At 37.9% G+C, this 18,312-nt stretch overlaps 1 protein-coding gene across 1 annotated transcript in view; it reads right to left on the minus strand.

Moving 5' to 3' along the window:
• Positions 1-18,312, minus strand: part of HSDL2 (hydroxysteroid dehydrogenase like 2) — a 115,460-nt gene that overhangs the window by 38,087 nt on the left and 59,061 nt on the right. The window contains exons 3-7 of the mRNA XM_042780383.1: positions 13,858-14,021; positions 12,636-12,734; positions 8,422-8,536; positions 2,877-2,980; positions 1,677-1,775 (exon numbers count right to left, since the gene is read on the minus strand). Coding sequence (XP_042636317.1) covers positions 1,677-1,775; positions 2,877-2,980; positions 8,422-8,536; positions 12,636-12,734; positions 13,858-14,021 — 581 coding nt within the window. The remainder of the gene's footprint in view (positions 1-1,676; positions 1,776-2,876; positions 2,981-8,421; positions 8,537-12,635; positions 12,735-13,857; positions 14,022-18,312) is intronic.

Genomic DNA, 18,312 nt, shown 5'->3' on the forward strand with positions numbered 1-18,312 from the left:
AGTTGGCCAGGTAGCTGTCTTCCAAATCTCTTGGCATAACTGAGTGAGTGCCTCCAATGGGGCATCTGTTTGTTGAAATATCTCAATCGGTATGCCATCAGTTCCCGGAGCCGTCACTGAATTATACACTTAAAAATGGTTAAAATGGCAAAATTTTGGGTACCTAAATTTTACCACAATAAAATTAAAGAAAAAAAAGAAAAGACTACTTTTCTTGTTCATCACTATATCCCCAGTGCCTGTAAGTGTATAAATGCACCATAGGTATTCAATAAATATTGGTTGAATACCTATATATATTGAATATTAAATTATATATATATTGAATATTAAATTCCAATAATAACTATATTTTAATGAAATTTTTATAAAATAAAGAAAAACAAAAAGACAAACATTTGAATTATTTTAATCCCCTCACCCAGAGATAATTACTGTAAACGTCGGCATGTACTTTTTCCTGTCTGAGGTGCAGCACATGAATTTTTAGGAACTTACATGATTTATTCCTGCCCTCCCTGTCACACAAGGTAGTATGTCTCTACCCTCTAGTTAGGTTCACCCTCCCATACCCACTCACCACTGGTAACCATCAAAAAGTATTTCGTTGTGAAACCCTTTTCTTAACTTTTTACCATAGGGATCTCATACAGTAGTTGTCCTTTTTATGACTGAATAATTTCACTCCACATAATGTCTTCTGAGTTCATCCATGTTGTGAGATACTTTGCAGATTCATCATGGCTCTTTAATCTTGTGTAATATTCTATTGTGTGTATGTACCATAGTTTATCAATCCACTCCTCTGGTGATAGGCATTTAGGTGGTTTCCATCTTTTTGCCACAGGTGTATGTAAGTTTTAAATTCTGTGCATATATGGGCTAACTTGAAATTCTCCTACTAATAGTACATTATGAATTACACAGTGTTACATTATGAACAGTACTTTTGTCTATTTACATATCTCTTAGCTTACACTTTAGAAGTTCTGGTGGTTAGAGCATTTGGCTGGTAACCAAAAGGCTGGCAGTTTGACCCCATCAGCTATTCAGTGGTAGAAAGATGAGGCAATCTGCTTCCACAAAGATTTACAGCTTTGGAAATCCTATGGGGCTGTTCTGTTGGGTCCTACAGGGTTGCTAAGAGTGGTAATCAACTCGATGGCAGTGGGCTGGGTTTGAGTTTTAACTTACATTTAAAGCAGTGAAAGTCAATTTGTATAAATGTACCTTATATTCAGAGTTTCTCTCCATACCATTGTTAAACTGTCATTTTAAACCATTATATACTGGAATAACACATACTTTTGCCTAAAGATGACAAGTTTTTATGTTTTAAGAGTCAATGACCAGTTTTTATTCATTCAACAAATAGCTCTTGAGCAATTCCTCTAAGCCAGGCACTCTTCCAGGTATCAGGAATGAAGGAGTGAACAAATGGGTCAAAAAGCCATACCTTCAAGGAGCTTACAACCTAGTGCACATCTCTCTTTCAAACATTGCTCAATTAATTACCCTTCTCAAAGGACTGAGTTAGAAGATACTTTTCTACCTTATAACTGAACTTCCTTTACAGGGAATAACTTCTGTTTTGTTTTTACTTCACCAACAGTGAATCTCAAGAGTGTTAAGGACAGTAAGTGAGAATCCAATAAATAAATTTTTAAAATACATACCTGTTTTGGGCCACAATGCATTGACTGCAATTTCACCTTTAAATTCTTCTGCCATTCCAAGTACACACATAGACATACCATACTTTGCAATGGTGTAAGCTAAAAGAAACCACACAGAGAAATATTTTAAAACAATTAGTGAGTAAAAATAACCAATTTTTTCTAGTTCCTTCCTGGTGTATTTTTTCAGAATTCTTTTCAATAATATAAAATATGAAAGACATAATTTTAAAATGTAGTCTTTGTAAAAAGAACATCTTTATGGAAGTAGCTGAACAAGGATGAACTAGTATTACGTATTTCCATTCTGAAAATAAACTTTCACTTTTCTAAATATTATGTGGATAAGTGATATTACTGTTTGTTAACCTGTTTTCTTCCTTTTCTTTTTAAAGAATGAAAGGTATCATTTAAAGGAAAACTATTGCTAGTAAAATCAAAACAAGGGTACAAATCTATTGTACCTAGTCAATTACAACAGAGTTTATTTCAGTTTTGTTGTGCAGGTTCCTATTCTGGGTAGCTTTCCAAATCTTAGTGAATTATGTTGAAATAAGGACTAAGTGATACAACCAGTTTTCAAGTGGACATCTACACATAAATCTTGTTACTTAGCTTGTTATTGTTGTTGTGTGTCAACATGTCAATTCTGACTCGCAGTGACCCTACAGAACAGAGCATAACTGCCCCATAGGGATTCCTGGGCTGAAATCTTTGAGAGCAGAAACCGCTGACCTTCTGTTTGGCAGCCAGGTGCTTAAACACTGCACCACCAAGGCTCCTTAGCTTACTCACCCACCTTACATCATTAGTTTGCTTCAATGGTAAAGTATTTCATGGATACTTTTTAACTAACTTTACTGAAGAGTAATCACATACAATGAAATGCATTCATTTTATTGACTGGAAAGCAATTCGAGGGAGTTTTCTGGGGTGACAGAAATCTCTATCTTGATTTGGGTACTGGTTACACAACTTTGTACATGTGTCAAACTCATCAAACTGTTCCATTAAGACCTATGCATTTTATTGAATGCAAAATGTATCTGAATTTTTAAAATTAAGAATTTACTTTCCAAAAAACTATTGATTCTGATAGAAAATTCAATGTTGAATGCTATGTTTTTATTATATCATAGACACAGTGATTTAATTCAAAATAAATTAACCAAACAAACCATCCCTCATCCTACCACCTACCACAGTGCTGTTTGAACCACAATGGATTTAGGTTCAGCGGAGGGCTGAGATTGAGGATATGAGCAATTTTACTTTTTTTCAAGTAAGGAATACATGCTTTAGATCTGAAAGCAAGAGAAAACATAAGCCAAGTTAATAGCTTTTCAACAACTTCATTTTTCAAAGTTAAATTTTAAATCACTCCTATGAGGCAACTGAAGTTGCTCTATAATCTGCAGGGTACACTTGCTTGTTTTCTCTTTTCTAGAATGAAGCTAGAAAAAGTAACTAATTTACATCTTTTAAAGCTTTGGTTAATGGCTTAAAATCACATGCTGGTTGGTAAAAATAATCAAATCCTGACACATTAGCCTTAAGCCCATCTGAGGTTATCCTGAACCATAACCTTCCCAAGATACACATATAAAAAACCCACCAAACTCACTGCCATCAAATCAATTTCAACTCATAGTGACCTCCATTGGGTTTCCAAGGCAGTAACTACTTACTTACAGAAGTAGATTGCCTTACCCTCCTTCTGTGGAACGGCTGGTGGGTTTAAACCACCAGTCTTCTGGTTAGCAGTCAAATGCCTTAGGCACTGTGCCACCAGAGCTCCTTAAGATACACATATAGTTTTCAGCAATAGTTAATGTACTTGTCAGCCAGCACTGTGGTATAGAACAAGTGTTCAAGTCACACAGACCTGGGTTCAAATCCTCCTCCTGCCCCCTTAATTGTGAAACCTTGGGAAAATTATACAGCAATCTAATTTTCAGTTTTCTCATCTGCAAATGCTGGCAATACCAGCGCCCATACAGGATTGTCCAAAGGATTAAAATGAAAGGATATATTTGAGGTACTTTTAAATAATGCATATACGAACATGACACAAATGGTGGCTATTCCTAGTATTACATATACCCATTTATTTCATCTTAGTAGGTGCAGTAGTCCTACTATGCTACCCACTCAGTTGATTAACTCACAGCAACCCCATAGGTTTTCCAAAGCTGTAAATCTTTACCAAAGTAGATTGCATTATTTTCCTCCCATGGAGCAGCTAGTGAATTGGAACCACTGACCTTCTGGTTCGCAGCCAAATGCCTTTCTAACAAGGTGCAACCAGAGCTCCTTCCTACTACACTAGAGCTGTAATTTAGTAATTTAGTAACCTGACTCCTAGGACATTCCCAAATTTAATCAGTCACGAAGAGGTAGGCAATTTACTAGTACTTTTATAATACTTTTATACTTTTCTAGTATAAAAGGTCTAGTACTTTTATAATTTTAATTATTAAGCTAAAACAGTATCTTAACTCAATTATATTATAGTTTTATTCATGGTCAATGACTTCAAGGACTCTGAGCTTGTCGTTTCTTTCCAGTCAATTTTTTATTACCAAATGTACAACATTTTTGTGACCACAAGCAACCACTTTTCAAGTTTACAAACCAAATACAACTGATTCACTAAAGGTTTTCTGTACATATTGTTTTCATTTCTAAAGGTACCTCATTTTTATGGGAATGAGGCAGGAGAAGGGTTAACAACATTATAGCTGATTTTCACTAAAACAGCAAAACTGCATCTCAAAATAGCAACAGGAAGCAAACCAAATCCATTTCAGGCAATACCAAAAATAAAAAAATAACCACTGCTGTTGAGTCGGATCCGACTCATAGCGACCCCTCCTAAGGTTTCCGAGGCAGTATCACTACAGAAGGAGATTGCCCAACCTTCCTTCCGAGGAATGGCTGGTGGGTTTGAACCGCCAGCCTTCTGGTTAGCAGTCAAGTGCTTTAGCTGCTGTGCCACCAGGGCTCTCATTCCAGGCAATAAGAACATATTTTAGACTCAAAAGAAAGAGCTCATTTCATTTACATTATCCACATGAGCTTCTCCTTTGATCTACTAGACAAAATCCTTTTACCTGCACTCTGCCCACCTGGCCCTCAGCATTAATAATCCTCCATCAGGTGCATTTTTCCCAACAACATACCCTGACTTATATCCAAAATCAAACCAAACTCACTACCATCAAGTTGACTCCAACTCACAGCGACCCTCTTTGGGTTTCTGAGGTTGTAAATCTTTACAGAAATAGATTGCTCAGTCTTCCTTCCGCAGAGTAGCTGATGGGTTTGAAATGCCATCCTTCTGGTTAGCAGTCAAATGCCTTAGGCACTACGCCACTCCTTCTGTCTCATATATTACATTGAAAACTCTTAGCACCATGCTCAGCTACTAACTATTGTTGTTGTTGATATGTGTCGTTGAGTTATCTCCGACTCACAGTGACTCCTTAGGTTTCCAAAGCAGTATCACTATGGAAGGAGATTGCCCAATCTTCCTTCTGACCTTCTGGGGAGTGGCTGATGGGTTTGAACTGCCAACCTTCTGGTTAGCAGTCAAGTGCCTCAGGCATTATGCCAATAGGCTCAGCTTATTAAAACAATAACTTTTATTAATAAAACTTAAGTTTATTGAAAACTTACTGTGTGCCAGGCATTATACTTATTGCTTTCATATGAATTGTGTGACTTAATCAGGGGTTGCAAACACAAAAGCATATAACCAAAAAACCAAATTCACTGCCGTTGAGTTGGATCTCACTCATAGCGACCCCTCCTCCTTGGGTTTCCAAGGCAGTATCACTACAGAATTAGATTGCCCAATCTTCCTTCTGAGGAGTGGCTGGTAGGTTTGAACAGCCAGACTTCTGGTTAGCAGTCAAATGCCTTAGGCACTATGCCACTAGAGCTCTTGAATACAGAAATAACATGAACTGGGTATAAGAAAAATCAAGTGTTCAGAAATACAACCAAACTTATTAGTGAACTTCTAAAAGCATGTAACGTGGCACAAACACATATAATAGTGGACATTATATACTAAATTAAAAATAAAAAGATCTCATTGAGAATTTTGCTTTCATAACTTATACTTCTCACAGCAGGTCAAAAAACCTGATAGCTTTCTTGTTTGGCCCAAAAGAGCAATGTCAGGTCTTTCATTTGGAATTGCAATATGACTTTAACTGGGAGAAATATTTAGCTGTGTGTTTTTTTTTTTTTTTTAATTTTAAAAAAAGACTGTTTATAAATGTAGGGACTTTAAAAAATGAACAGAATCTTTGTAGAAGGTTATCTCTTCCCAAAGTGTCTGTAGGTGCTATTCCACCAAACTCACACAGTAGTCGCAGTTTTCAGTACTTTAACTTATAACTTCCATTTGGAGTACTTCAACCACACTAACAGTCACTGAGAAAGATCAATGAACAAGGTGAGCTCGTTTTCCTACAGTTTCAGATCAGAGTGTTTTATTTTGTTTTGAATTGAACCTTCAAATATATAATCGCAGAAATGTGGTTTAGCCTGTCACTCTCATTTTTGGAAAAGGACCTCACTGTAGGAAACTGGGCCACATTATTCTTGCCAAATGGGTTTTCCAAAGACACAATTTCACAAGGAATAAGCAAAAAGAATCATGCATTTGTGTTTTCATTAGTCACAATGTCAACTAAATAGGAGAATTCCTTGATCCAATCTTTGGCTGGGAACTGAGTGAGGCATTTTCTCGAATGGCAGAAAGAGTTGATTTCTTCCTAATTAAAAATCAGTATCTCTGAAGCAATAAGCTATGGCCACCCAACTCTGTCACGCAGCAGATAATCATGCTTCTATCTAATGCAAGTAAAGCACGGGGTTGCTTAAGCCATAGCACTGTACTTAGTTCTCAGTGCTAATAATAACTTTTGAGCACAAAACAAATTTCTGCACCACTGCCAAGCATTTCAACACTAGATGTCAATAAATCTAAAGTTAACACTGATCATATCAGGCAGCACTGTCTATAGTTATGATTGCTAATTTTGACAAATATATATCAAACTTTCTAAGGTTTCTCTCAACGCCTAATAGTAAGTCATCTCCTGATGTTGTTCATGTCATGGGTACTGAGTTTAAAAGCTTTTTAATCATACCAAAGTCTCCTGACACCAGATGTAAATATAACCTAAGTAGTTGGTATATTTACATCTGTGGTTTTATCATGTGCGACAGAAACTGCCACAGATGACTTAATTTTTTTTCCATAATGTGTCCTTCAAAGCCTTCACTCAACATGTCAGCAAGTCTTCCTAGTTTATATTTTTTAAATACTTGTCTAACCAAGTGTTTAATCAAAATTCTTTCATACATTTGCCAGCTGTAAAAGATATTGATTCCCAGATGTTTTCATGTAACATATAATTGCCTCATGCAGCAGCACTGCTTCTTTTATTTGAAAATTAAAAAACAACAACAAAATATCCTACTGAAACATGTCTAATGTATTAAGTTTTTCCACCACCTTTTCTATATACCTGCCATAGTTTTTACCATGGTTTGATTCACTATGATTTCCATTCAACAGAGAAATACTTTGCATATTGAGTTCTGTAGAAATATGCCACATACAAAGAAGTTTTCACCCATTTTACTTGAACATATGGCCCTCTTGGCGTATGTTTCTTTTTCCCACTTTAGAAAGAAACAAAGGTATAAGAAGTATTTTTATTTCCTCTTTAATATAAGAGAAACAACAATGCAAGCACAATCAGGTAACAAGAGGCCTGATCTCAGCATTCAAAACACAGTGGAGCTGACAGCCATCAGGCTACACGAGCTCTCTGCTGTCACACTGGAATGCTCTCTCCAGGTGGCTAGACTTTCCAGTATTTCAGGAAAAGCCAGAAGTCGAGATTTTTATGTAATTCTCCTGATGTTTTTTATGTAGACAACCAATGTAATTTTGAATGTAGGTAACAGAAAACAAATTTTTTTTAACTGTCACAGTCAAGTTTTGCACCCCAAACAAAACACATTTGAGGGCAAGATTCAGGCCCTGACTTAAGAAATTCTACATTTAGCCTTCATGATCAACCCCGTAACATACTAATTATCCCTATTTTACAAATGAGGAAATTCAATCTGCAACAGGTTAAGTTACTTGCCCAAGGTCACAAGCAAGTAAGTTATGGGAGGTGGGAGTAGTGCTGAGGATAAACAAACAGATAAATGGGTAGAATGGGTAGATAAATGAAAGCTGGACTAATCCAGACCAGACCAGAACTCTCTCTCTTTAATTCTATATCCTGAATTTCCTTTGATACTACCTAAGATAGCATTAGCCTTTTTGTCATATTAAAGTGTGATTCATAGGAACTTACTGTTCATTATATAATTAAAATTCAAGTCTTTCTGAAAAAAGGCAGACTTGCTGGGTTGAGCAATCAGAAGACAATAAAAGACATGGTATCCACATGTGTATTTATTCATGCAAATACTAAAAAAATGCTCAAGCTACATGTTAGTCTTTATTACAGTCACAGAGAAAAGAAGTTCTGTACACAGCTACTTATTTACAATACTGTCTACTGACTTTGAAGACTTCAAGGCCTCTCTAGGGATTAGATTTTAGCACAGACCAACTACACTGCTTATCTGGTTCAATGCTGTTCACCACTAAGTTTTCTGAGAAACACTGCAACATTCCCCCCCACAGCAATTCCTTCCAACTTACGTAAGGTAGGTGCCTCTGGTATTGACATTCATCATCAAATCCACTCTCTTTGTAGGTGTATCCAATGTGTTGGTCAAGCTAATAGCACTGGCATTATTCACCAAAATATCAATTCCTGTTTTCAAAGTAATCAACTTCATTTTATTATAATTTACTTTATCACAAAAGGAAATAAAAACATTTACTCTACATAGTTGGACCTTCACTTTATCTGCTTCCATTGAATCGATTCACAAATACTTCTTTTCGGTAATATGACCAACCAATGTGCCAATGTAAGACTCAGGTGCTATGTCAAAACAGCACTTAATGGTTCTCACTGGCCACTGGAGAGAGCCGATCAGCAGAGCTCTGTGTGAGGCCCTAAGGAGGCTCATCCTCACTGCTCTGTAGCTTCCACACTGCATCTGTCCTGCTGTCCCTACTGGTCTCCCCTCCCTGTCTTCAAGAACCTTAGGTCAACTTCCTGAAAGCCTTCTCCTCTTTCCAGCATTTTTCCAATGCCTGCCCTCCTTCAAAAACACTCAGGCCCTTCACTTAAAGGAGAGGGTTCTTCTCTGCTCTTGGGAACTGGGGAAAGAGAAGAAACCTAGAGTTTCAAACTCAAGCAAATAAGAAAGGAGATCCAATTTGTTTTGGTGACCCATAACTACTACCATTTCTGCCCATTTTATGCAATCCCATTCATATGTAACATATTTTGTTCATGGTTACATGCTTAGTGAAATAATACTAAATAAAAATAGCAAAATGCAAAAGTACATCAAACATTTCCCTATGTTTCTGCATGGTCTTGATAACTGTTCTTTTTGTAGGGCACTTAATATTCCATCGAGTAGATATATCACAATTTATCTACTGTTCTAGTGGGATAGACCTTTGACATGAACCTCTTCTCTAATCTTCTTAAGTTTCCTATGCCCCTCTCACAGTATGTGGGTTATGGTTTAAATAAAGTTATTAGACTCATTAAAACATTTGAGTCGTAAGTATCCTTTTTTCCATATATATTAACATTATAAAATTTTGAATATGTCTTCATTCCTATTGAGGAAGATAAAGATAGTGAAGACTGAAACAATCAATGGATGCTTTGGACAAATCTAGAATTTACTGACTTCTGTCACTGCGGTATAGCAGGTGGTAAGTTATGTTAGCACAGTAAACATCTGGGCCCAAGGAATGAATGTATGTTGAATTTTGCAAATTATACTTGACTATCCTATGGAGGAAAAAAAAATGAGTTCAATTTAAGAGGCAGGTTAAAATTTCTAAACTCAAATGGGACAGATTCAAATGAATTGGAGAATAACTGTTGGAAGTGACACACAAAAAGTTCATATGTGCCTGCTGTAAGAAAAAAAAAAAGTGGCAAGAAAGAATGTTTCTGTGGCTTATGAAACAGCATAATTTACTCAAGACCTGAGAAACTCTGACGAGGGGGAAGGCAAGGTGATAGGGTGTACCACTTGGCAGAGTACCATGCCTAGAGGACCCTACAGCTGAGGACTTTGTTAAGGGTGACTCTCTAGCAAAGACAAATACCAGAACAAAAGTAAAGTCTCTCCTAAAAGGTAGAATGCCAAAGTCTACAGAACTCAAGAACAGTAAGCTATAATAGTAGCAAGCACAGTATGGAACTAAAACAACCAAATAAAAAAATAAACTCTCAGGATCACTGTAGAAAAAGGACACAGGGAGAAAAAAAAAAAAAAGAGCAGGCTATGAATTATCTAGGAGCTCTGGAAGCACAGCACCTAAGACATTTGACTGCTAACCAGAATGCTGGCGGTTCAAATCCACCGGCCCCTCCTCATAAATATGGTGTCCACCCTGACTAAGAGAGTAAAGGCAGAGTCAAACAGAGCTCATTCTTAATTCCTCACTGTAAAGGGAGGAAAGCAGAAGTTAACAGGGAAATAGAGAGCAAAAATATTAAATACATCAAAGAGCACATTAAGGGAGACCAAAGGAAACCTTAGGAAAGACTCCAATTAGAGGCAACTCCACAACAAATTTATAAATTGTGCAAGAAGATAGCAGTGTTTCAGAAGCCCCTCTCAATGACAGGTAGCAAAATATATAGGGAATTTTTTCCCCCTCAAAGATATGGGAAGTATACTCTCTTAATAAATGACTTTACCAAATGAGTTTAAATTCTCAGGTCATACATAGCAGATCAGTGACACTGAGGAAGTAAAAACCACAATTTCCTTTTCTCTCTTTCACTGTCTGTCTACTCCTGCCAAAGTAGACCGCACAACAGAAAGAGTTAGATGAATCCAATTTTGAAGATGCTGAAGGAAGAATCCCAGGTCCAGTGGAAGGTGACCCAAGCTACAATGGCTAAAAAAGAAATCCAGACCAGGATGCATGTGAGCGAAAGCGCTTTGTCTGGGACCAAGCAGAATAAGAAAACTGGAGAGGGGAAGATTTCTGGGCATTAACTTCTCCAGACAAAGGAGATGTCAATTTAGACCTTTAAGTTCCCTATGGCAACAACAAGAGGAAAAGAGGTCATTTACGAGACTCCAGCTTCTCCGGAGGAACCCAATACTGGAAGCAAAGGCACTTCACGTTTTGACATATACTATTGGGCTATACTGTCACACAATACGGAACGTGTAAGTTTCTGATAAACCAGGTTGAACAACACAGCCAGAATTCAAGAAGAGAAATTAAGCAGGTAGTGAGTTCTGGGTGATTTCAGTATGGCCTGGGAGTACATTTAACTAATGTCCTGTTTTGACCAATTTCAGAGGTTTGTTGGGACAATGTCAGATAACAACTCAACTGTGGATATTAGTGGAATCACAGAAAAGACAAAGATTGAAGAAGGGCTTAGACAAAAGTGGCAGAGGTGATGGTCTCATTCCTCAAGGGCAATAAACTTACCAGTTGATCAAGATAAAGAACTAAAACTGGAAGAATACAGGGAACCTCTATCTATCTTCTTTCCTTAGCTCCTCTCTAAAAGGAAGGGATAAACTAATTAGGTCAGATTCTAGGGCATTAATTTGGCTACTTTTACCAGTATCTGGAGTCACTGGATAAAAGGTTACACACATGAGTGTGGTTCCCTATCCTTTCTCTTCTACATTTGTGACCATATTAGTAAGAAAAAGCAATAATTTTGCAAGCTCTCTCTCTTCCCACAGGAGCATTCACCTTCCTGTGGGAAAGGCTGTTAGTGAAGGGTAAGATTTTGGAATTTAAAGAAGCCCAACTTAAGCCATCCTGGGCTCTAGTTCAGCACACCTAGGCACTTTGCATTAAGGTTTAAATGCACAAGCCTGGTTAATAAAGCACTACCTTGTTTTCCATTTGCCAGTGCCCCTCACACGTACATAGGATCCCCTAGGACATGATGGAGGAAGAGTGGTAATGGTCTGACAAGGACCTGGATGTGCCAAAGGGCCTGGCCATAACACCATCAAAGCCTCACCCAGTCCCTAAGACCTGCCTTCTAGGAGCTTATGAATTAATTGGAGAGACAGGAGAAATATTAGAAACTAAAGTGTGAGACAAGGATCAGAGGACTGTTTTAGGAATTCAGAGGAAGAAAAATACACTTTTGATTAATTAGCACGTTCAAGGAAAGGGTCTTACAAAGAAGATGAGATTTAAGCATAGAGAGGCAGGCTTTCAAAAGACAGTAAAGGGGAACGTTTCAGGAAGGACTGCCATTAGAGAAGTCTCAGGAAGAGGAAGAGAAAAAGTGGTGGAAAAATTCAAGGTAAGGAAATGGAACTACACTATTTTTTTCTGGAGTAGGGCATTTACGTAGGTAAGGAGGAAAATGGAACAAAAAAAAAGTCTTTGAGATCAGATTGTGAAATATCTTGAATGTCAAGAAGGTACATGCACTTTATCTAGTAAATGTCAAAAGTCATCAGCTAATGGTACCCTCAACTAGGGTGAAGTAAGGAGAAAGGACCTCATACATATCCTGGACCTGTACTGTCGAGGTCCTAATTTTATTTTGGGTGATAGTTTTGCAGGTACTTGTTACAGTATTCAAAAAATTTCTAACAATTAAAAACAAAAGTCATCATATGGTCTGATCTGATGTTTCTGTATGAGAAAATATTCAGTTCTGGTTATATTCCAAAGCCTCAAAAATAAAAAAATAAAAATTCTGAATTAAAACTGAGATGTAATTATACCTATACGTAACCCAACATTCAATAACCACTTCATATTTAGGGTGTTACCTCCAAACTTCTCGACTGCTTTCTCCACTGCATTACTGATTTGCTGTTCATCTCTCACATCAACAACACACGGCAAGGCCCTTCCTCCAACTGCTTCAACTAGAAAGGGCAGAGAGACAAAAAGCATCAAGGCATTCAACTATACCTTCCATTCTGACACAACAATTAAAAGGGAAAAAAGAACCCTATTTTTACAAAAGCTAAATAAATAACTATGTCTTATAACCACGAGTGACTCTTCCCTTTTAAAATCGGACAGATTGACTAGCTCATCCAGCCTTAGACTAGTAAGGCCAACTGTATTAAAAACTTGAAAAAAGGCATTAATCTTTTAAAAAGTTCCATTAATCTTTTTGAAAATAAATTGTTTTGAAAATTAATCATTTTAATCTTTTAAAAAATGCTATTAAAAAGCAAAAAAAGGTAATTAAAAAATTTTTTTTACTATGAAAATTTCAAAAATATACAAAAGTATAACAGCAGTATAACAAACTACCATGAATCCATCACCTGTCTTAAATGGTTGCTAATGTTTTGCCAGTTGTTTAATTTGTTTATCTCTTCCTATCTTCTCTGGATTTTTTTTGCTGGTGCATTTTAAAACAAATTCCAGAAAACATTTCACTCATAAATACTTCCCATGCATTTCTTTCATATAACTACAACACAATTATAACTAACAAAACCAGCCAGACGAGCTGAAGTTGAATATTTAAACCATAAAAACATTCTCCTGGTGCCTTCTCTCTTGGCACAATGTCTAGCACAAAACCTTGAATGTATGTGTCTTGTGAGCATAAAGTATTAAAATTAGGACTTACAAATTGTGCAGAGAATAAATAACATAAAAAGCTTTTATAAAGTGTTTACACCATCTATGCCTCAGGTTCTATCCTTTCCACTTCCACCCTCATCCCTCACTTCCATCAAAGAACCACTGCCCTAGTGAAATGTAATTCTTAATGGGAGTCTCTCATATCACTCAAAAGTACTAAAGAAGAATAAGGTTCAAACCCACTGTTCTAAAGTGGCAAAGAATAAATGTTTATTTCTTTAATCATAAAACTATTGTAGAGTATTTTTCACTTAACTATGAATCAATTCAACAGCAGTATGTTTGGTTTGTGTTCATACCACTGTAACTAAATTCTTCAGCAAATTCCCTACATATTGAAACCAGTGTGATGATATCTCATGAAATGCCATTGTCACATTCACTCACTTTCTTCAGCAGCAGTATATATCGTGCCTGGAAGCTTGGGGTGTGCATGGACAGTCTTTGCAGCAATGACAATATTTGCTCCATCCTTCGCTGCTTTTAATGCAATAGCTTTGCCAATGCCACGGCTTGCACCTGTGATAAAAAGCGTACATCCCGCTAGCTTCCTACAACAGAACAAAAGCAATCTTATTAGAAACCCCAATGTTTTATTACTAAGCAGTAGCACACGAATTGGAATTGACTTAGTGACAGTGGGTGTGGTTTTTGGTTTTTCATCAAGAATTCATGTATATTTTTATAATATGTGTGTTTCCTCTTCTGTGAAATATCACCTGAACTCCACTCCCACCCATTTCACAGCTAATAACTCCAATGTCTGCCCACTGTATGATGACTTATAAATTAGTTATTACAACAGCAGTTGGCCAGCCATGCTGCGATTTGGTAAACAAAATCTACTCAAATGCAAAGTAAATCTTAAACAGAAATGAGGAATCAATAAAATAAACTATATATATACTTTTTTCCACAGGAAAAAAGTGTTAACAATGTTTGTTTTTGAATGGCAGGATTATCAATAAGTTTTATCATATTCTTTATAGTATCCAGTGTTTTTAAGTTTTCTACAATGAATACATACCACTTAAAAGAACCACTGTATATTGTAATCGTTACCACCAACTAAACAACAATAAAAAAAAAACCCACTGCCATTAAGTCGATTCAGACTCATAGTGACCCTCTAGGGCACAGTAGAATTGCCCCATAGGGTTTCCAATGCTGTACATCTTTACAGAAGCAGACTGCCATATTTTTCTCCTGCATAGCAGCTGGGGGTTCAAATCACTGACCTTTTGGTTAGCTGATGAGTGCTTTAACAGCTGAGCCATTAGGGTTCCTTTTAAATAACAAACTGGTGATCAATTACCCACACTTTGCAATATTACAAAGTATAGTCTAATACCAGACCCATGACAAAACTAACGACTTTGAACTCCCAGCATTTTGGCTCACAGCCCAATGCTTTAACCGCTATGCCACTAGAGGTCCTTTAAAAATATCCTGGAACAAAACGGTGACAATGGTGGGACAACCCTATGAAGGCATCAAATGTCATTAATGGTAAATTTAATGTTATATATATTTTACCGCAATAAGAAATTGGCAGGGGAAAAAAAAAAGCTTAACAAAGATTAAACAGGTACCATATGGCTTAGCAATTCCACTCTCAGATATATAGCCAAGAGAAATGAAAACTTATGTCCACATGAAAACTTGGAGATGAATGTTCATAGCAGCATTATTCCTAACAGCCAAAGAACGGAAACAACCCAAATGTCCATCAACTTAGGAATGGACAAAATCAAGATACGCTATATAAAATGGAGTGTTACTCAGAATTAAAAAGAAATGAAATACTAATAGATGTTACAATATGGGTGAACCTTGCAAACATTACGCTAAGAGAAAGAAGCCAGTTACTCAGTACCAGTATTGTAAGATTCCATTTATATGTCCAGAATAGGCAAGTCTAAAGAAACAGAAAAATTACTGGTTGCCTAGGCTGACAGATGACAGGATGTGAGGGAGTGAGACCGGAGGCTGACAACAAAGTGATGTGAGATTTTTGGGGAGGATGGTGAAAAGGTGAAGTCTATACAACTCTATGAATATACTAAAGACCACTGAATCATATACTTTTAATGGGTGAATTGTACAGTATGTGAATTATATCTCAATAAAGCTGTTTAAAAGGAACTCTGGTGGTACAGTGTTAAGGCGTTTGTATAACCAAAGGGTCGGTGGTTTGAACCCACCAGCCACTCCATGAAAGAGATGGGGCAGTCTGCTTCACAAGGACTGTTTGCAAGACTGCAGAATAAGTTAATTTCTCCCTCTAGAAAAATAGCAGGTTTGCTATAAAATATGCAAGTTCCCCAAGTTCAGAATTCCTCAACTGCAATGCAAAACCTCTCCAAGCACAGCATCACCCTGGGCCCTTCTGTTTGACCCCATCATACTTGGGGGAGGAGGAACTAATGCAAACTGAGCCATGAGTAATAAAGTCCTTTGTCTCTAACCCAGGACTCCCATGTCTTCTGCCAGCAACCAGGAAACAGGAACAGGCTAACTTAATAGCTTGCAAATAGGGCAAAATCCAGACTGTAACAGAGACATTAACTACTGTCTGTATTAGGTAACAGGTTTTTCGCAGATGCCATTTAACAGGACTGCTAACCAGAAGGCTAGCAGTTCAAACCCACCAGCCACTCCTCAGAAGGAAGGTTGGGCAATCTACTTCTGCAGTGATACCGCCTCGGAAACTGAAGGAGGGGTTGCTATGAGTTGGACTCGACTCAACAGCAGTGAGTTTGGTTCGGTTTATTCCTGGCTTGAAATGAATGGGTGTTGAATTTTGCGAAAGCTTTTTCTGTATCTTCTGAAAGAACCATGTTTTTTTTCCTCCTTTATTCTATTAATATTATGTATCATATGTGTCAATTTTCAGATGTTAATCCTTGTATTCCTGGAATATACGTCCCTGGGATATGGTATAGTAGCCCTGGTTGCACAGTGGTTAAAGTGCTCAGTAGCTAGCCAAAAGGTTGGTGGTTTGAACCCACCAGCTGCTCTGCACTATGGGAGAAAAATGTGGCAGTCTGCTTCCATAAAAATTTACAGCCTTAGAAACCCTATGGGGCAGTTTTACTCTGTCCTATGAGTTGGAACTGACTCGACAGCAGGTTTGTGTGGTGGATATGGTATATAATGCTTTTTATATATTGCTTGACTTGATTTGTTAATATTTTGTTAAGGACTTATGTATCTATGTTAATGAAGGATATTGGTCTGTGGTTTTCATTTCCTGTGGTATTTTTTTGCCTGACTTTGATATTAGGGTAATACTGGCATCATAAAATGGTTGGGCAGTGTTTCTTCTTTCTTTTTACTGGTAAATTTTGTGTAACACTGGCATTTTTTTCTTCCCTAAACGTTTGATAGGCAATTTTCTACTGCAGCTACTTGGGCCTAGTGTTTTCTTTAAGGAAGATTTTTAATTACTCATTGTCTTTACTTGATATAGGTCAATTCAAATTTCTTCTTTCTTTTTAGAGTCTGCAGTGCAGCGCCTTACTTGCTATGTATGGCTCTTCTAGCCCTGGTCTTTGTGACTCCCACCAGATTACTGGGTGGAACTATGCACATGTAAGGTGCTTACGACCCATCAAGGGGACTGGACAGCTTGTTAGTAATGTAAATAACATATGGAACCCTTGTGGGCATGGAACCATCAAAATAAAATGTATGGAACTCTAATGTGGGGATTGGTTATTTTTGTCATTCTGCTAGGCTTAAAATGAACCCTCCCAGGGACAGAAAGGGAGCTCTGGTGGCATAGCGCCTAAGGCATTTGACTGCTAACCAGAAGGCTGGCAGTTCAAATCCATTAGGCACTCCTTGGAAGGAAGGCTGGGCAATCTACTTCCATAGTGATACTGCCTCAGAAACCCAAGCTATGAGTCGCAATCAACTCGATGGCAGTGAGTTTGAGGGGCAAAAAAGGGGCGGGGAGTGTCTTCACTGCCATCAAGAGAAAAGCACTGGAGGTGGAGTGAAGTGTATCCTTGGACCTGAGATCCTTCACTGGACTCCTTGGCAAAGAGAGACAGCGGCAGCAGACCCGAGACTGGCGCGAGACACAGCAGCAGGTTTGCTAGCCCACAGAGAGAGAAAGTTGAGTGTGTTTGGGCAGGAGTCATTGGTGTAGGGGGGTGCACCTAGATGTACCTATTGGCAGAGCTAAAATAGTTTTGTTACACTTACCCGAGCAGTCCAGAGGCCAAGCCAAGTGGCCAAGGGCCAAAGAGAAGCATGCCTGAGGGTCATGACCAGGAGAGGCTATCCTGATTGAAGAACTGTATCTTGAGCATCCCTGAAACTGAACTGTAGCCTGTTATTTCCCAGATCTGTCCTGGAGGAAGTGCAACTGGAATGCTCCTTGGAAGTGAGAATGGCCAGACTTCATCTCACCTACTTTGGTCATGTCGTAAGAAGAGACCATTCTCTGGAAAAGGATGTCATGCCTGGTAAAGTGTAGGGTCAATGAAAGAGGGGAAGGCCCTCAACAAGATGGACTGACATGGTGGCTGCAGCGATGGGCTCAGGTGTAGTAGGGATTGTGAGGCTGGCACAGCACCGGGCAGTGTTTCGTTCTCCTGTACATGAGGTTGTTATGAGTTGGAGATGACTCAACGGCACATAACAACAATAACAACTTCCCTAATAAACCCCATAATCGTATTATCTGAGTTCTCTGTTGCCGTAACAATGAATTATTGAATCTAGCATAGAAGTAGTGAGTGCGTGGAAGGGATGGCCGTTGTCAGAATTCATAAAGAAAAGGATGGAGGGAGTTCCGGCAAGATGGCGGACTAGGCACAAGGACTGCACAGA

Source organism: Orycteropus afer, unplaced genomic scaffold (genome assembly GCF_000298275.1).
Source record: "Orycteropus afer afer isolate SDZICR_OR568_19922 unplaced genomic scaffold, OryAfe1.0 scaffold00037, whole genome shotgun sequence".
Lineage (NCBI taxonomy): Eukaryota > Metazoa > Chordata > Mammalia > Tubulidentata > Orycteropodidae > Orycteropus > Orycteropus afer.